Source organism: Austrofundulus limnaeus, unplaced genomic scaffold, assembly GCF_001266775.1.
Source record: "Austrofundulus limnaeus strain Quisiro unplaced genomic scaffold, Austrofundulus_limnaeus-1.0 Scaffold22, whole genome shotgun sequence".
Classification (NCBI taxonomy): domain Eukaryota; kingdom Metazoa; phylum Chordata; class Actinopteri; order Cyprinodontiformes; family Rivulidae; genus Austrofundulus; species Austrofundulus limnaeus.
Genome location: NW_013952424.1, coordinates 1,142,981 through 1,163,343, shown reverse-complemented (window position 1 = coordinate 1,163,343; position 20,363 = coordinate 1,142,981). Strand labels below are relative to the sequence as shown.

Sequence of the window (20,363 nt, the reverse complement as noted above, 5' to 3'; positions counted from 1 at the left end):
ATATTATATTATATTATGGTTGATTTTTTGGAAAATAATAAAAAACCTGAAATTTGGACCTACAACAAGCAACATGTTAGCTTAAAGAAGCGAAAGATTGTCTACCCAATTTTAGTTCAAGTTAAATACATTCAGCTCTAATGTAAAAATGACTGAGTCCAGTATTCTTTATTTAAAAATGAAATCTGAAAACAACCCACTTTTAGTTTTATGTGGCATCTTGCACAGTCAAGTTAATAACCCAAATATTACACCACAAGTTGTTGTTCTGACATGTTGCGTTTTGACATGTAAATTACAACCTATTAATTGGCACCATCCAATTTATACTTTTATACATACAGAGCTATAATGTTCATTGTTTCATGTTAAACAATTGGTACAAGCTATTTATCAAAAGATTTTTTGAAATGATCATATATACAATTTTTTATAAAATCTTATCTAATCTTCTGTTTCATTTCAGGCAAACGTCCTCATGAGTGCAAGACCTGCAACAAGGCTTTTAAGCACAAGCACCACCTGATCGAACACAGCCGACTGCACTCTGGAGAGAAACCCTACCAATGTGACAAGTGTGGCAAACGCTTCTCCCACTCTGGCTCTTACTCCCAGCACATGAACCACCGCTACGCGTACTGCAGCAAAGACCAGGATCTTGACCAAGACCAGGAAGAGATGTCTCTCACCCCGTTGGCGGGCAGCCTCACTGAAGACAAGCCTCTGTCGGCGGATGACACTCAGACCGCCCACTCCTTCCTCAGTGACTCCAGCCTGGATGGAGCGTTGGATGCTCTCAAAGAAGGTGAGGAGGAGGAGGAACGAGATGGTGAAATGCGCAGGGGTTTTTTGGAAGAGGCAAACGAGCTGAGAGGTAGTTTCATCCAGGAATCCCCCACGGGAGAAGAACAAAATGAAAACAATTGTGAAGTAGGAAGCCATATTAAGATGGAGAGCCACATCTGGGACAGAGACGCTGAGGAACAGAACGAAGACTTGAACAAATGTGAACTGAACCTGGATATAACAGGGTTACAAAGAGTCAAAACTTAAGCCAACTTTAAGAAGTCATGCAGATGGAATAAATCAGCTGAGTGTTTTTAAAACAGAGAAATGCCAAAGAATATGTGGCCATAAAGTGGACAAAGCCATCTAAAATACAGTATTTTATCATGTAGAACAGACTAGTATTAGAGTGTGTGTCTGTATGTGTGTGTGTGTGTGTTTGTGTGTGTGTGTTACTGTTTGTTGTTAGAACAATAATAGTTCGGGGGTTAACTAATCTGTGTCTTTATGCGACAAACCAGAAATCTTAATTGCTTGTTGCTGCTTCCTGTTGCACAAAACAAAAGTTCTGTTGTACTTTAAAGTGACAGTTTGGATATATATCTATATCTATATCTATATCTATATCTATATATACAGTAGATATATATATCTTATAGAGTGAGTTGGGATCAATCTAGAGATGCACGATATATTGGTACTGATATCGGTATCAGTCCGATATGTAAAACTGAGCCGATATTAACGTCCGATATTAATTTCCCACTTTTTAGCTTTGTGTTTCAGTTTTGGGAGGGGAGATGGTTGAGCAGCATCTGTTTGATCATAATAGTGATATTGATGCTGCGCAGCCAGGAATAACTGAAGTAGAGAGTCATGTCAGAGGTCTGGTTATTTATTTACTGTAACAAAAAAAAAAAAAGACACAAGTGTGTTTGTGCGTATATGTAAAATATAATTTGTGTGTTTGTGTAATATTGGTAGATATCAGTTATCGGCCATAACAGCAATAATTATAACGGATATTGATATCGGCTGAAATTTTCATATCGGTGCATCCCTAGATCAATCAATATCTTACTTGTTTCAGATCGCTTTTTTACAAGCTCAATTTGGAGAAACCTTGTTGAATTTTCTGACCAAAATGACATGTTAATGCCTATAGAAATTCAAGTAAACTCCACTTTCAAAGGATTTGTCAATCTGGTCAGAATTATTCTTCATTTCTTCAAAGTGTGGTTGTTTAAAGAGCTACTGTACCTGGAACATGTAAGATACTGATTGTTCAAAACTTTTCAACAAAACCCCACTGTAGAAAAACAAAATCAGAATTATTTCATTACTGATGAGGAATCAGTGAACTTGTTTTTGTATTTTAGATTCAATTCAGTGATTTGGTGAAGATAAAAAAAGGCCCTGATGGAAATGTTTACAGAATTGAAGCCATATTGTGTTATTCAAAGTCCTCAGAAGCTTTGAAATACAGCCATAATAACAGAAACAGTGTTATTTTATATATTGTTCTTAATAGGTGCACAGAACATTTAGTATTCATCTTTTTTTCTGATGTTTTTGAAAGCAGTATTTTAAAAATGTACAGGCAAAAAGTCAAAGGTTTTCAGCCAATATGCACACACAGCACTTGCCTTTTACCAAAACTTGTGAGTATTTGAATATATGGGACAGAAGTGAACTTTCCTCTGTCATTTATGCTGTGAAATCAGAAAGTAGAGCCAAGGTCATCTGTTTAATTTTACCCCTGAGCAGTAAAAAAACAGAGGAAGGTGTTATTTGTTTGGCCTTCATACAAAAAGAAGTGGATTGCACCATTTAAAGTGGAGGCTTCCTTCAGAGTACAGTCATTTCTGCAGCTTTGCATGAAATGTTAGCAGGGGCAAACGATGGTGTCTGGGGGATTTTTCCCCCCTTTTCAGCTCGCAGATACAATTTGCACCCTCTCACTGCAAACGGAGCTGCTTGAATTCACAAAGTGCTAAAATGTCTGCCATTTCTTGTAATAATTTACATGTGCGGCGTCCCTTTTCCTACACCCCCAGAAAAGTAGTATTTATAACGTGTCATTCATTTGGGCTTGTCTGCTGAGGTGTGGCAAGAGGGTCAAGACTCAGGACACATTCTTCAGTTTGAAACTTCCTCTTTCTGGCTGCAGTGTAGCAAACGGTGCCTCAGATGTGCTCAGATGCTGTGAGAAATCCGAAAAGGCCTCGGTACAACGAGACACTGTAAGACGGTGGTGCATGAGGTGTGACTAAGCTTGCGGCCTTCATGCATTGCTGCATGGCAAACAAGCTCTGGAGTTATATGTGTGTATGTGTGTGTGTGAGTGTTTACGACCAAAGATACGCATATGTGACACGCCAACCTCTATGCTAACCTTGCATAGTTCCTCACCTGTTATCTTCAGGCAAAATAACAGGCGAATTTATTTCACTCAATTTCTGAACACTTTTCTTTACATTCATTTCCCTTTTTTTAAATTGCACCAGGATTTTGGAACTTTTTTTATATTTGTATTTTATACAAAGTTTCTTATGTTTGTAATAAAAATGTATATAAGTTGCTACCAGAATCTTGTATTTCATTTATTTTTCTAATTAAAAAGTAAAAAATGTGCCTTTTTTGTCCAATTTTTACGGAAAAAAAAACAAAACAAAACAAACAAAATAAGATTTGAAACAATGCTAAAAGTAGTTTTGATGTTAAATTTGGGTTTAAAGATCTGAAAAAAGCGGTATGCTTTGCTTGAGCCAGTCAGTTTCCCATCACAGTAAACAGTTCCCACCAACAGTCTAGATCTCCAGCTTGCTTTGTTACACTCTGTGTGTTTTTTTGTGGCTCGCTGTATTTGCATGATGATTCATCAGAGGTGCTCGCTTCGCTCTTGTGAACCTGTGTGTGTGGGGCTACAACTCTGAAATTTAAGACTCTAATTTTAGTGGGCTGAATAAACAATCAGCTAACCATAACATGAAAGGTGACTTACGGTCAGGATGGGTTTTTGGTGCAGCGTTTAACTATTGGCGCTCAGTTTTGTCCTAATTTTTCTGTAAAGCATTCTGAAACATTTCTGAATGGGTGTTGTGCCCCCTTAAGTTTCAATTCTCAGAAAAAGCTGAAACCTGCACGTATAGATCAGTGAGTTTGAAAGAAACTTATTTTAACTCATTCAGAATGCTAGCTAAATGTAGCAAAAAGCTAGCTAAACCTAACAAAAGGCCAGCTAAATGTAACAAAAGTCTAGTTGAATGTAGCAAAAGGTTAGCTAGAAGCTAAAACAGTAGCTAAAAGTTAAAAGTAGCCTAAGAAGACAAATAAAGTGTTTGCTGGAACAGATTCAAAGTGAGCAAAATTTTAAAGGAATTGAAAGATCCTTATAATTTTTATGGCAAGATATGTTGAAAATAAGGGTACATATTTTGAAAAAGATATAAAGCCAAAAGTTATACCCCATCTGACCTAAACATTCTGATTTTAAATTAGCTAAAACAGCACAAAATATGCAGATGTAATTAGATAAAAACAACCAACTCTAACCAAAACAGGAATACTGCAGTCACTTTATCTCTGCACTTTACTCTGAAAAAAACAAACAAACTGTCAAACCTGTAAGCAGTCTTTCTCAGAGGTTTCACTTCAGTTTAGTGAAAATTGTGTTCATTTTGAGAACTGTTTGGCTGAAAAAAAAAACATATAACAGATGTAAACCTTTCACAGTCTTCTGATTTACTCCTTTCCACAACTTTTTAAAATATGACACAGACCAAAAAACATTTTTGCTTCAACAGAGCAGCAAACAAAATAACCATACACAGATGCAAAATGGTTTGGGATGTAATGTAATCTTGTTACATCAGTCCAAGTGTCAAAAATGTGTTTTGGAAGGAAATCTTTATCCCAAAGTTAGCAGCGCTGCTCATTGTTTGGTTCACGTTTATTGATCCAGAAACAAGATTTTTGCAAGAGTTTAGATGTTTAAATTTATAGCGGTGCCACCAGAAAAGGCAGGAAGAAACAGAATAAAAAGAATGATGTCAGAGATTTTGACCCTAACTGCCCAAAAAGAGCCAATTAGGAAGGAGTGTTTGATTGTGTCTGATTCAGATTTAAGCAGATGATTATTCCACTGATGATTGTTACTATAAAACTGAACGCATCATTGAGCTCAATCTGCAGACATTTAATACCACTGGGGGATTTTATTGACACTTTTATAGACTAAAAAATCCCTAAAACCGAACAATCTGCAGCAAAAACAAAACATACAGGACAAAAAGTCCATGAAATATTTGATGCGTTGGTCCTTTAAGGCTGAATGCAGACATTTAATGATTTTAAGAGGTTCATGACAAAAAAAAAACCCTAAATCTGCTGACTTTAAACTTTAATACAAGTTGTGCATTTGGATTAAATAAACAAGTGTGGTATGCTCAAGCTAAAAAAATTGAGTTATTCGAATTTAAAGACACCATGGGGAGCGAAAATGAGATCAGGTTAAGAGGACTCCTCATCAGTCAGCTGCACACAACGTCCAATCAGCTCCAATGCCTTGAAATGCAACAAACACCAAAATGAAGGAACGTATTTAATAAAATCTCCCCCTAAAGTCACTCCGCCCCCCCAGCAGTGCCTCCTTTCAGCTCTTTCTTGTCTTTTGCCAAACCCACAGTCAATATAAAATTACCCCAAGCCACAGAGTGAGAGGGTTTCAAGGGGGGAAAATCCACATTTTTAAAACATATGCATTTCCAGTTCCTCTTTTGTTCTGTTATTAAAAGCAGCATTCGCACCAATCACTGCGACTCCGCCCGCCGAGTCGCCGAGGCCCACGTCCCTCCACCCGCCTCCAGTATCTGTCACGCAACCCGCCGCTTGCAACAAACAACCTGACACCCTGAGTAACAAAACACATCGTGTCAGTCTGCTCACACACGTCTTTTATTGGAGGAGAGTTGACAGGAACATCCTCGTCGTCTCAAAGCAAAAGTTCGGGTTTGAATTTGCCTATGTAGAATATTTAGGTTGCCCATTGTGTATAAAGTGATTCAAAAACAACATTTCTAATATTTACAACTTCATAGTTTTAAATTATTACAGTGAGTTTTGACTAATAAAATAGATGTGAAAGGCTCTGAGGGTGCTAACGGGTCACTAAAAAGATACATTTGCTGCCATCACTTTTTTTTGGAGAATACTCTCAATTCTCAATTCTCAGTGGAAGCGTATGAAGTCTTGCATAAGTGGATTATTTGTCTTCCTGTTTGCTGTTTTCACTCAGTCCGTTCGTCCTGATATTGGGTTTTCACAGTGAGATGGTTCTGTTAAGTTTTGTCTCGGCGCTACATTAAAACACACACCACTCCTGTTGCCTGGTGGATCGCTGAAGAATACACTAGGCAGGCTGGAAGATATTTCTCTTTTTTTTTTCTTTGCCCTGATCAAGTCTGAAACATCAAGGAGAAGTGACAAGGAGGCGTCTGTTCCAGCAGCGAGCCTCACCGGGACTGAGCTCCACATCTGCCCTCAAAGGCTCCAGCATCGCAGCTAAAATTGGCTTGTTTTACTATTATTGTTTTAACATGGCTTTTTATGGAGGCCAGATGTCATGATTAGCAGCTTTCTTTTCCTGGTTCTTTTTTACCACCATAATTATCTTTTGATGTGAAATCCATTTTACACCATATGAGCCTACAGAGCTCTCGCTGCACTGCTTCATGCTCAGAGTCTGATTCGGAGGAGCGGGCCGGGCCGCCAGCGTCGCGACCTCCGCGGTCTGACGAGATCAGGAGGGGCCTCTCGTTCCGAAGATGTGGTCGAACTCGCTGAGGATGAGCTCCACCGCCTGGTTCTGGTAAATCATGTTCACCGCCATGTTGCCGTTGTCCCGCTCCGGGCGCATCAGCGTCGGCCCGAACACTATGCCGATGTTCTGGGTGGTCATCCTGTTGACGTCTGAACATTCTAACACCCTGCAGAGAAAGTAAAGCGCAGAAGATACAAGGTTAATGCTACCTCAAAATTTTTTTGAACTATGAAATCACTATAAGTTGCTTTTTCCGGTCATTCTGAACTGGCTCTTGGTTCGAACTGGAAAAAGACCAAATAATTGGCAGATATTGGTCAGTTTTTTAAAGGGGGGGGTGTTGTGCAAAACTGACTTTTTTATTTATATTGTTATGTCATCAAAAACATATCTGGAGTGTTGCTTTGACTCATTCATGCATGTGTGAGAAATTCTCGAACCTCTCATAGCCACGTGCAGCTTTAAACGCTCGCTGATACAAAGCACCACCCATTTACACAAAACCCCTCCCTGGAGCTCAGTCCCCAGCAGCAATTAAACAAAACTATTTTAAAAATAGAAGAGGTGGTGCCTTTAAACCTGAGAAAACTTGTTCCTTGTAAAATTTTTTAATGTCCCCCTTCGAATTAAAGATGCATATTTGATTTTTAGGTAATTCTTTTGTCCCCCTCAAATTTAAATTTGTTCCCCCCCCCCCAGTGGGAGTTTTGCAAACTTTAGGAGGTTCTTAAAGAGACAGAGGCCAATTTCAAGTCACAAATAGGTTATGATGCAAAGTCAAATGTATTTTTGATATATACAGCATTTTCATAACAATTGAAGGTAACAAAGTTACTTGATTGTGTTATAGAATTGAACAAGCATTGCCTAGAAACAGAGGTGCCCAAAGTGGGGCCCGCAGGCCAAAATTGGCCCACCAAGCCATTTGATTTGGCCGACCAGTAGTTTTTTATTGCCTGTCATCTTCTGTAGAAACTCTGTATTTCCATGTAATTACATCTGATGGTCCAATGACTAAATAAGGGACTGTAGCACAAATAGCTGACTTTGCCACTGAATTCTATTAAGATTAAAGATAAAATACAAGAAACCAAAGAAGATATTTACATTAGATTTAAGCACACACGTAGATTTGAAAACTTTATAAGACTACAAATGCTCATATTTTATCAACATATGAAATGTCCCATGAGTCTTTGCTGCCCGAGCAAGTGTACGGATTAAAAACACAAACAAACAAAATGTGGGCCACTGCACTGGCTCTTGGTTTAATCATAAAAAGTAAAAAAACTTTACTTAAGAAGTATATGCATTTCCTCTATTACATTATTGCATTTGGCCCGCAGCCCTTGGGTAGATTTTCATTTTGGCCCTCTCGGGGAATAAGTTTGGGCACCCCTGCACTTGAAAGTACATAATACCCCCCACCCCTTAAAAAAAGGCTGGCAATTGTTCAACCTGTTCAAAAAGCACGACGACTTTAAATTCTTGCTTCAGTCACATATCGCTCGTCTAGAATTTTGACTTCGACCACATTTTCCGAGAGATGAATGCAGAAATCCTGATCATTCCTCGAAGTTGACAGAATTAGACTTTCACTAACTGTTGGATCGACTTTTGCCTGTTTTTTTTTTTTTTTCACTGATCCCTAAGCGGGCCACCGTGAAGCTGACATCCGTGGCTGTGAGTGAAACGTCTCAGCTATTCTTGAGCCATAAAGTCTCCTGCTCACAAACACGTTCAGGATGAGCTGATGAAGTGCGCCTCATCATCATCATCATCATCGTCATCAAATCAAACCTGTTGGTCTGATTGTTTTGACCCCAAACCTGCAGAACAAATAAAGTCCCAGCTTCAGACTCTTTGTGTTTAGAGCTACTTAGCAAATGTTTGCAAGCTGACACGACTCTGGGGATTGCAGGCAAATACGCTGGATGACTGATGGGTTCTACACAGCAGATGTGTACTCTAAACTGTTCTAAACCTGAATCCTCCTATGTCGGTGTATTCCAGTGTGTGTGTGTGTGTGTGTGTGTGTGTGTGTGTGTGTGTGTGTGTGTTACGAGCCGCGACTCAGGAATGGGTTAAAGCCACAGCATGAGGCATTCTTCTAAAAATGCCGTTCCCACCAAGCCACAGAAGCCAGCAATTGCTCAAAACTTCCACATTAAAAAAGAGAAGAGGGGGAAAAAAGGAAAAGAGGAGAGAGAGAGAGAGAGAGAGAGAGAGAGAGAGAGAGAGAGAGAGAGAGAGAGAGAGAGAGAGAAGATGTGAATGTCCATTACTATTTTAACTCAGAGATGTGAATGATTCACACAAGCACATCATATGCAGATGAATCACAAGTTTGGACGCACAAAGACTGTAAATACNGTTTAATTAGAGCGACTCCGTCTCATAATTAGAGCGCATAATAATCCAAGCTTTTTCCTGGGTGGAAATAAATCCGAGTGAGACTGAGAAAAAAAAGAAGAAAGAAAGACAGGAGAAAAAAGGAAAAGAGGAGAGAGAGAGAGAGAGAGAGAGAGAGAGAGAGAGAGAGAGAGAGAGAGAGAGAGAGAGAGAGAGAAGATGTGAATGAGGAAAAGAGGAAAAGAGAGAGGTTCCAGTGGTGGCGGCGGTGGTGTCGGTATGCCTTCCAGCAGACGAACCACAAGGCTCCCATGGGACCTTTGAGGCAGAGAGGAGAGGAGAGGAGAGCAGGAGGAAGGAAAGAAAAAGATGAGATGAATGAAAGGGAGAGAGAATGAAAAAGAGGATAGAGAGGAAGTGAGGAAGAGGAGAGAGAGAGAGAGAGAGAAAGAGAGAGAGAGAGAGAGGAGAGGAGGGGGAGGCGGGGATTGCGCAGAGAGATAATAAATGAGAACCAGAATGAGCGGAGAAAGGAATGACACGCAAGAGAAAATGAAAGAAAGACGGAGCGCTGACAAATTCACGGGGTCCACCACACCCTGGCACAAACATCAGCCTCAGAACACGAACGCTCACCCCTGGAGTGGAAGGAAAAACCATAGGCGGTAAAAAACACACATTTTATGTACTGTAAAAGGAACTGGCTCGCAGAACATCGTACACCATTCATCTTCCGCCAGCCTTTTCATCTTCACAGTAACCCAAACTTAACAACAGTGATCCTGGCACACGGAGCGCTGCGGCCAGAGAACCGCTGACAGAGGAGAACAAGGGACACCGCGAGGGGAGTGCCCCCCCTTGTGGTCCGATTACACAAAAACTGTTAGGACTTCTTTTTCTTTTTTCCCCCTGCACTTCGAGGTTCATTACTTGTGAAAATCTGAAGCCGGCAGGGTTCTGTCGCTCACCGTCTGAGATGCCGGCACATGAACTTGAGCGTGTCGTGGTTCGGAGGAGGCATGTTGAGCACCAGACACTTCAGACGATCCACTTTGTCCTCATAATCCGTCATCTCTGCAAACATCAGATCACAATAAACTTTATCGGTTTTCTTTAATTTCCTGCACTTTATTATCACCTAAAACCTGATTTACATATCTACGACTCTGATCTGCCACAGCAAAACACAATTATCAATTAAAATAAAGAAGAAAATATCCGAATCCCACACGAACTGATAAAAAAGATTTTATCTTTTTATGAAATTTTCCCTTTGAGTGTTTAAAATGTTGAATTAAAAGGATGAATGTCAAACACAATTAAATACACTTAAATAAAACTTTTTATGGTTTTCTGTTTGTTTTGTCTGAATACATTTGCGCAAACATTACAGTTGGTATGCAGTTCAGTAAGTTAACACTTTAAATTAATTTAAGAATTAAAAATGTACGTTCTAAGATTTTTTTGTGGGGGGGATAAACAGGTGCTGCTAAAAAAATAATATATTCTTTTTAATTTAAACTTAATGCCAGACTATTTACGTATGCCAGAAAATAATTTGTAGTTTTTGCTTTTAAGAGACAACTGAGAGGCAGAAATAAACAACCGTATTGTTGATTTTGACATTTTTATGTCACCAAAATAAAAAATCATTTAACCTTTAATTTTAAATATGATAAACTCTAAGGTAATTACAAACAAATTGTTAAACATTTATAAAGAAAACCAAAAAGAAATTAACCAAGCCGAATCACAGGTTATATAAAGGCTGTTTTATTATATTTTTATCAGATTTCTGCAGTTATTGCTGTGTAAGATGAGACACTGAAAGGGGTGAAATACTGACACAAAGAAGAGGACGAATTTGAGTAAAAAAATATTAAATAAAAAACAAAGGATTTGACTTGATGTTTTTTTAATTACTTGTGTCAGGGGTTGGGCAAAAATCGTATCATGTGCAATTAATGGTCAGAAAAACTTTAATCGGTTTAGTTTTGGCACTTGATAAATTTGATTAATGCCACGAGGCAGGCTCAGTGCTCCTCTCTGCTTCAAATATGACATTTTAAAAAAAAGTTCTGTAATTTATTCATCACAAGTCCAGTTTTACTTGACCTATCAACACAATTTAAAAATTGATGCCTGAATTCTGTTACTTTCGACACAGTTTGGAACAGATTTTTACGGAGAGCAAATATTTTCCCACTAGAAGGATTTTTAATTGGTCATGTGACTATAAGCAGACAGCCGGGGACTCCAGGGAATTAATCGTCATATTAATTGTTATCGGCTAAATTCCATAATAAATTGTGATTTTTTTTGCCAATAATGCCCAACCCTTCGGTCAATGTATCCTCATCATATTATAACATAACAGTGAAGATTATTGTTACCCTGAAACAGTTTTCTACCTCTAAAGCCTAAAAGTTTGTCATTTTCCCTTTTAAATTGTGCCACATTTGTAAGGAACACGCATTTGGGGGATGAGCATTAGAGCTGAGTATGTGGGTTTGTGAACATGAAGAGTTTGACAAATCTTCTCTGCCAAACATCATATTTTGCTGTTGTTATTGAGCAGGGGTCCCCAAACTTTTTCCTGTAAGGGCCACATAACTTTTTCCTTCTCTGGTGGGGGGAGTTTGTAACAGAAAAAGTGTGACTATTGCAGGAGTGCCTAAATGTAAAAAAATATTGTTTTCCAGAAAGCACAATCAAATAACCCTCTCTGGATTCTTCACAGTATGTATTCTGCTGAGCTAACAGTTCATCTTTTAGCTTTGAGAGTTTGTTTGCTCACATTTGGCCTTGCAAGCTATCATACTTGTCTTTGTGACGGGATTCATAGTGTCGCCGCAGATTGTATTCTCTGAATACCGCCACCGTCTCTTGATAGATGAACAAAAAAATAATCGTTTGTCCACTGCAGCTTAAATCCCCTGCATTCTGAATCAATTTTTCTCTTACCTAATCTTTTCGCCATTATTCCGGGGCGGGTTTAGGGTTTTTTTCTGGGGGTTGCCAGATAGGGGCACAGACCGCAGAAGGGTGGAACAGAACATCACGTTATATGTGTGTATGTATGAAATAGTTACTAATAATAGTTAATAATGAAAATAGTTCATAACTAAGGAACATTTTATTGCAAAAGTCCAACTTTATAATCAAATACAAATACACATATATGAAAAAAAACTAAATGCTCTCTGGTATTGTTCTGGGACCCGGACCAAATGGGGAGGTGGCCCGCGGGCCGTAGTTTGGAGACCACTGTTATTGAGTCTTGTTCGGAGCTGCTGGTCTCCCCAGGTGCTGCCAATCAGGAGCCCAATATAAGATTTATTACCTTTAGATTTAGATTTATTACCAAGAAGCTTTGTTAGAACAAAAAATAATCTACCAAACACATATTTCCCTACGTTTTGTGCTAAGTTTATTTGCCACATTGCCACATTAAATGTGTTGAAGGAGGGTTCGAAGCCCACAACACGAAAATATTGTAACTTTTGCAATTTGACCACAAACTGACAAAGTGCAAAAAGAAATTAATAAAAAAAACTAGTAACAGAATGAACTCTGATCTGTTTTTGACGGCTTTGTGCGTATTCACAATGTCGCAATGCCAAGATTAAAACAATGAAAATAAAGAAAAATAAAGTTTCTTATGCCTTACTAAGCTGATTTAACCAGTTCATCCCACACAGATACAGAAAACTGTGTAAACGTGCATCATCTCAAGTATAAAGCAGATTTTAAGTTTTGGTTTAAATTAATTATAAAGTGGCTAATGAAAGATTTTATTTACATTAACACTGATTATACTGGTGCGTTTGACATTTATACCCTCAGCGCTGAATAAAAGCTGAATTGGATTTGCATTTTACTGTGTGTGGATGGACGTGTGTTGTAAAACAGTCTGAAACGAGTCACTCACTGACTGTCTCCACGATGTCGGTGAAGAACCCGTACGGCACGAGCGGCTCGGGGAGCTCGCGGAAGAAAAGTTTCAACGCTCCCGTGACGACATGAACGTCCTCCCACTCGCTCTCGTCCAAATTCAGCTTCTCCTCTGAGACAAGAGAGGAAGGAGGGGGAATCACAGGGAGAGGAAGTGAATGAAAGTTAGGAGAAAATAAAAAAATAAACTAAAATAAAATAAAAGAGATGGTCACAGCATCGTTTATCATGAATTTATATCAGGGCTGAGGCGCGACAGGAAGGCTTGTAGCTGCAGAAATAAGAGAATAAATGATGTAAGAAAGCACACTGACGCATACACATCTAAAATAATGAAGCACACTTGATTTTTGACACACAGGCGTGACTAACGCTTCTCTGGATCAAAGAGTCAGGCAGAATGGTTTGATTTAATTTGATCTCGTGTCAACACTGAGGAAGCAGGAATTTGCACGATCCTAAACTGAGAAGCGTCAGTCAGACTGTCAGGACCAGAGCTCCACACGAGCAGCCGAGTCTCTGCTTTATCCACTTGGTGGCACCCAAGGACCGCGCGAGAACCCCCCGTCCAACCTGCTGCACGTTATTACATCAGAAAACTTGAAGCACACAGAGCCTGAAGGGACACACGCATCAAGCCAAACGGTCTCACAACAACAACAAAAGGCGAAAAACAAAACGCTGCTCGGCGTTTCGTCTGCGCGGGCAGCTCGGCGCCGCTCTTCAGCTCTCTGGGTGGGCATTCTGGGGACTTCTGGATTGAGCTGTTCGCATTATGCAGCAACAAACAAACAAACAGACAAAATAAACAACAACAACAAGAAGCAGGCCGAGTTAGGAGTGAGAGCGGCTGTTTTTTTTGTTTTTTGTGCTTTCGTCTTCCTCTGAATCTACCTTGTACAAACTCCGCCGGGAACATGAAACGCCCGTCAGTGGTCAGCGCTCGTTCTGCAAAAACCAACAGTTACTCAGGAGGCTTTCTGCTGCGTTCGCTTTATCAGTGCAGGTGTGTGTGTGTGTGTGTGTGTGTGTTTCTGGTGATATTTGGGGACAATTTTAAGACAAAATGCCTACATTTGAGGACAACTGGTGAATTTGGGGACAAAAGTCGAGTCCCCATTTGGTTTAAATGCCATTGGTGGGTTGGGGGTTGGGTTTAGGGCCAAGGAGTGAATTGAGTTTAGGTTAGTTTTAGGGTCAGGTGAGGTTAGCCTTAGGGTTTGTGGTCAGGGTTAGGCTGTAGAAATGTAATGGAAGTCAATGGAATGTCCCCAAATGGATAGTTGCGTAAACATGTGTGAGTGGATGGGTTTTTCTTACAACGTGGGGAATTTTTTTTACCAAAAAAAAAAAAAAAGAAAAAAAAAGGCAGCATTGTGAGGACCACTGCCAGGTCCCCATGAGGCCAAATGCACGCTATGGTTGCGGGGTTAGGTTTAGGGTCAGGTAGGTACCTGTGAGTTTAATTTTAGAGTATGTGGTCAGGGTTAGGATATAAAAGCTAAAAAAGCATGAATGGAAGTCAATGAAAGGTCCCCACGGGGTCAAGAAACAAACGTGTGTGTGTGTGTGTGTGTGGGGGGGGGATTTCTGTGAGATATATAATCACTGCTCTAAATGTAAATAATTCTGATTTAATCACGCTGCAAAATAGGAAAAAAAAAGAAGTCAGGCTTCTAACAAAAATGATTTGCCTTTCTTTCATTGACTTTTTAAATTTTTTTTTTTGCTTCTGATTTTGTTTTTATTTACAGAAATGACTGATTTCGTGTCTGGTTTCATGCTCACCGTGGTCCACCAGAAAGCGGAGCTTCTGAATCACAGCCAGGTTTCCTGACACTCTGTAGATGCCGTCAGTATCCAGCCCTGCAACACACAGGCGGTTAGACAGGAGCACCTCCAAACCTCTGTCAGAACGTCCAGATTTAGCTGTTTTACAATTTTATGGCTTTAGAAGGACAGATCCTGGGATTTTAACACAGTCGGAGCCGAGCTGATTGTTCAGCTGGACATGGCAGGCAGCCACATTCTGTGCAAATTAATAATTCATGGTGCAAAGGAAGTTCGATTGCATAAGTCCCCAAAGATGTGCGACAACCGTGAAGCGTAAAAACACGGTTTTAGCACTTTTAACAATCTAAAAAAAAACAACCTATTTGAAAATAAGGGGACGTACGGCGTGCGCGTGTGACTGCTTCTTTATTTTTAAACTTCCTCTTCACATTCTGAACTTCCTTGCTTCCTGAAGCTTCTACATACTTTTACCAGCAAACGTAATTTTTGTCTTTTACCTCCCACAATGATTTCAAAATTATTTGTAAAGCTGACATTTGAAGATTGCTGAATGTTACGCTAAAACAACTTTCTTAAATCCCCAATATTAGGCATCGTTTTTGTTGTACTGATAATTTCACTAAATTATTGTAAAAATAAGATAAGATAAAACTTTATTGATCCCACAGTGGAGAAATTTGTGTTAAAAACGTTGGACTTTGTTAAAACGTTAGATCAAAATGACTTGATCGTAACAGATTACTTCCCTCATATAATAATTTATTGAAAAAAATAAAAGAATTTTTTTAAAGCCTCAAGCCGTGACTTTTTATTCCAAGTATTTATTATTGCTGCACCGTTTTTAAACAAATCCATTGTTTCTTATTTATCTTTCTCCCGCTGGCAGCTGTCATATGAGTGCCTTAAATTCCAGGCTGTAGTTTGTGCTCTTCGCTGGGCCATTACAAAGATTTTCAGTCGAAACCACTGAGATTTCTGTCAGAAATCTGTAAGACAGACTCGCTGTCAGCTGACGCTCGGGGCAGCTTTGGGATTTTCTCTCGTCCACGTTTAGCTGAGACCGCCTCGGCGGGGAGGCGTGTTTCTCGGCGGCCGTACCTCTCTTCTCCACGGCCTCGGTGCAGAGCCTGACGAAGCGAGGGACGGTGCTCCTCTCCCGCTCGCACAGCATCTCCAGACGACAGCCGAACACCTGATCTGAGGGACGACAGCAGATGGACACAAACCCAGCGTGTTTTGTTAACTTGGAAGGGGTTACTTTCATGATGTAATTGCGACAAGCTCGAGTTCATCTCCTGACACGACGTGCGTTCGCTCTGAGAGAAGCCCGTCAGGTTTGACTCGGTTGAAGCTCACACTGGATGATGCAACTCACCCACTGCACTCTGCAGACTACAGGGTTACTCAAATGTGCGGCATCAGTACCCCAACGATACAGCACGTGTTTTATTTTGTAGTAATAAATACTGCAACTGCATCTGGTTTAACGTGTGTTTTATAACTCGAGTGACATTTTCAGATGCCTCACCGTCCATCTGAACAGCTTTAGTTTTTCATTAAAAAATAAACTCTTGCCTCTAAGGAGAATAAAGCACATCTTTAATATGTATCATCCGCCATGAAAGCTGAAGGCAGACACCTTTATCGAGGTGTATTTAATAAATTAAAACCAGGTGTGGAGGGAGGAGTAAAAATCAAGTAAAATAAACTAATAAGTGAAAAAAAAAACTATTTATAATTTTAATAACAATGATTGGTTTCCAGTTGGTCTGAAAGCTCATAGTTTAATAAATCAGAATGTCGTGAAAAAATATTGCATTTGTTTAAATATCCGTAGACAAATGAAATATTCAAACGTGGAACTGAGTTTGCACGCTCGTTATATTTTAAAAATAAAATGTTAACAGACCACAACCGCACTTTTGTGGCTATTTTTTGCCGGTGGAAAAACCACTACTCTGACACTTGCTTCAGTTACTTTCCTACCGACAGAACTATAGTATACTAAACTGATAAATTTAAAAATAATTATAATTTCAGTGGCTTCACAGAGCAGAAAGCCGAGCTTGAAAAACAAAGAAGTTAGTGTGTTACATCGGTAGCTGCTCTGACAATAAAACTCATCAAATGTGTTCGTTATTAAATCCTGCATTGTTTTTAAAATAAGTTAAACTCACTACTTGAATTATAGTTTGTTAAATGGTTATTAAAGTATTCTTTGCCAAAAGATGAAAATATTGGTGCCCACTCCAGCTTAAAAAGTGATGAATAAATGATGTTTTATTGGTAGTGTGGGAAAATAAAAAAGTTACTTACTAAACAAACGAGAAGTATTGCGTCACATATTCACCAGGGAATGTCGCATCACTGCAGGATAAATGCCGACATTTCCTGCCTGCCTTCATAACTTTAATCTATTTCACTTAAATAGCAACATTTGTTTAAATAAATAAATAAATGAAAAATGTGTGAATATATANATATATATTTACTCTTTTTTTCCTGCAGGAGGACTGAGCCACGAGTCGCCACCTCTACATCTGAGTAAATGAGGAAATCTTACCTTTAATGAGGCCTTTCTCCTGCAGGGCCTGCAGAGGAGGTCTCTTCAGGATCAGCTTCTTCAGCCGGGTCTTCACCCGCTTCCTTTCTGTGTTTTCCAGGTTGGACGCGGAGCGAGGGACTGCAGAACGAAGGGAAGAGGAGACGTCAACGAGGGAAGAGGAGGAAGAGGAGGTCAGTGGAGAGGAGAAGGTGGTGAAGATGAAAAGCAGGAGGGCAAGGCCGGCGATGGAGGTGAGGAAGGACTAACGGTGCGATTATCTGCCACAGGAGCTGAGCTAGAATCTAGGTGAGCTGGATGGAGGAGATGAAGGAGGATAAGATGCAAGCAGCCTGAGAGAACGTTTGTACAGAGAAGCAGTGAACTGGAGAAGAGGGCAGGTGAGGGTGACTCACGAGAGCCTCTCCTCTCGTCCTCGTCGCCGCTCTGGTCCAGCATCTCCACGCTGCCGGCTCTCCTCAGAGAGTACTGAAGCACGTTGTCTAGTGGGTTCTCACGGTCCTACAAAACATGCAAAGCCGATTCAGACAGCTTTATTTAAAGGATTTTCCATATTTTATCTTAAAATTCTGCCAATTTATTCCTGAATAATGTCTTTAGTTGAAGCTTAACAAACATAACCAAGGATTATTACAGTTAAAGATGTAATAAAAAAAATCCTAAAATGATCTAAGATCAAGAGAAGAAGATGTGGATCTGTGAAACTGAGATCTGAGAGAACGCGTCTGTAGGTAAAAATATTTTCTTTCAGGCTTTTAGGTTCAAAAAGTAGTTTTAAAAATCTATAAACCTACTTTTGCTTAAGGCCCTGTCACACTAGACAACTTATGCCAACTTATGAAACACTTTTTGTCTAAATTGCTAATAAAAGTTATTTGTTTGATCGATTTGTTTGAATTACATTATGTACACCAGAGCTGTGTACTTACCGGTATGTAGAATTTTTGTGTATCTCTACTTTACTTGAGTAATTATTTTTCAGCCTACTTCTTACTTCTACTTCTTACATTTTCACACAATTATCTGTACTTTCTACTCCTTACATTTTTTAAAAAGGCAAAAAGTAGAAAGTCGTTAGTTTTATTTCATTTTTGCTTGTTTTCATTCCAGCTTATTATTGTAAAAAATAAATACTGTCCATATAAATTGTGTCTCCTAGATAGAGTGAATTTAATTGTGATTGAATGAGAAGTATAAATATATAAAATTCTGATACCGTATTGTGTCACACTCCAGCAGGACATAATCATTAAAGGAATGAACTTAAGAAGTATTTGTACTTCATGGATTATACTGTATTATTGTATTTGGCCACAGCCCTCAGATAGATTTTTATTTTGGAGAAAAGGTTTGGGCAGCTTTGATAAACTGAAACAGCTAAACTAGTGCATCTTAAATTTAACATAAATTAATTATTTTAATACCATACAGTCATTTCATCATTTTTTGGAGAGGTCACCTCCTAATAAATGTCCTTACAGAAAAACTAACTGCTCATTTTAAATCAATACTTTTACCTTTAATACTTAAGTACAAAAATATCAGATACTTTAAAGGGGACCTATTATGCAAAATTCACTTTTTAAAGTTTTTTTTTACTCAACTTTGGGTATGTACTTCTTAAAAAACAGTCCTAGGACCAAAAAAATGCACCCAGGGGCATATTTACTGTAAGTAAATGTATTTTAATGTATATTAACGACAAGTTTTATACTTCCATCATTTTGTGATGTCACAAGCCGTATGACAACCCACCAGAACCTGCGTTCAGCCCCTTACCTAGCAACCCCCGGGTGAAGCTCCACCTCCTCAGTATAAAAAGCCGTCACCGTGTTGTTGTGTAATGTGCAGCTTGCTTCATAACAAGCCTCCAATAGGGCAATGGGTAGAGTGTTGGACCAGAGAGCGGCATGGACACTATCTAATTATTTATTTATTTTCGTTCGTTATGAACCTGTTTTCTCATGTACCTCTATTGTTTAGCTTATTAAAGCCTTGTTAAAACCTATTTGTTCGAGTTTCTGAGGTATTTTGACTGCTGCTGCTCCCTGCTCTGGTAACAGCATGCAGAGTGAGCAGAGCAGAGGAGGAGGAGAAAAAAAAGAAGATGCCACCACGACTCTGCTCTCTGGGTCTCATATGGTTGTACAACAGAGCTTCTGCTATTATTAGCCATGCTAACGTAAATGCTGGCTTTGGAGGGCGGAGTTAATGTCAACARTTTTTTGGAGGGCGTTACCAACAGAGCTCATTAACATAAACAGCTCTTCTGAACAGAAGTCAGAGCAGCAGAACTAGAAAATGGGAAATTTTATAATCTGAGAATTATTTTGTGCATTAAATTGAATGAACATGGTCTGGATAGCCCACAGACATACCATAAACATTTCTAGGACCCATGATTGGACTCCTTTAAGACTTTTACTCAAGTAATATTCCTAAAAGAGACTTTAACTTTTACCAAAGTCATTTTTTTGGTAAGATACTTGTACTTTTGCTCAAGTATCACTTTGTGGTACTTTATACAACACTGATGTACTCACCAAAAATAATCTTCCTGTTGATTTTTTCAATTCCATCTTCAACACAGACATCTTTAAAATGTTCGTAAGTTGGCAGAAATTGTCTAGTGTGAAAGGACCTTTAGTGACTGTGGCAAACTGAGGGTAAATCACTGAGAGAAAAACAAGCTGAACTGATTTCTGAATCAGTCTGAAACCTGACTGATTAGGCCTGAGTGTCTTGGGAAATAAAAGTATGCAAAATAAAAGCAGTGTATAACAAATCTTCACAATAAAATGATCATCTTATCATTACCACATTCAATCGTTCTTTTTTAGTTTCAAACAATACTGTAACACTGAGTACAGAGACACAAAGACTTCAAAAATAAAAAAAAAACAAAGTGAAAAGATGGAGTTGTCCTCATGTCTAAAACTTTCGGTACAGAATGTACAACATTTAAGTAAAGTGGAACTCACTGTATTCATATATAGAGAAGTGATGTACTGTAAGTTCACAGTTGTGTGACAGTGTGTGTGTGTGTGTGTGTGTGTGTGTGTGTGTGTGTGTGTGTGTGTGTGTGTGTGTGTG

General features: G+C 39.1%; 2 protein-coding genes across 2 annotated transcripts in view; one reads left to right on the top strand and one right to left on the bottom strand.

Moving 5' to 3' along the window:
• Positions 1–1,577, top strand: part of LOC106514744 (zinc finger E-box-binding homeobox 1) — a 39,867-nt gene extending 38,290 nt beyond the window's left edge. The window contains exon 8 of the mRNA XM_014004158.1: positions 467–1,577. Coding sequence (XP_013859612.1) covers positions 467–1,053 — 587 coding nt within the window. The 3' untranslated portion in view covers positions 1,054–1,577. The remainder of the gene's footprint in view (positions 1–466) is intronic.
• A 3,527-nt stretch (positions 1,578–5,104) lies between these two features.
• Positions 5,105–20,363, bottom strand: part of arhgap9 (Rho GTPase activating protein 9) — a gene marked incomplete in the record, with an annotated part of 52,336 nt that continues 37,077 nt past the window's right edge. Inside the window, 8 exon segments of the mRNA XM_014004157.1 lie at positions 5,105–6,773; positions 9,928–10,033; positions 12,891–13,025; positions 13,808–13,861; positions 14,702–14,779; positions 15,806–15,904; positions 17,271–17,390; positions 17,666–17,771. Coding sequence (XP_013859611.1) covers positions 6,587–6,773; positions 9,928–10,033; positions 12,891–13,025; positions 13,808–13,861; positions 14,702–14,779; positions 15,806–15,904; positions 17,271–17,390; positions 17,666–17,771 — 885 coding nt within the window.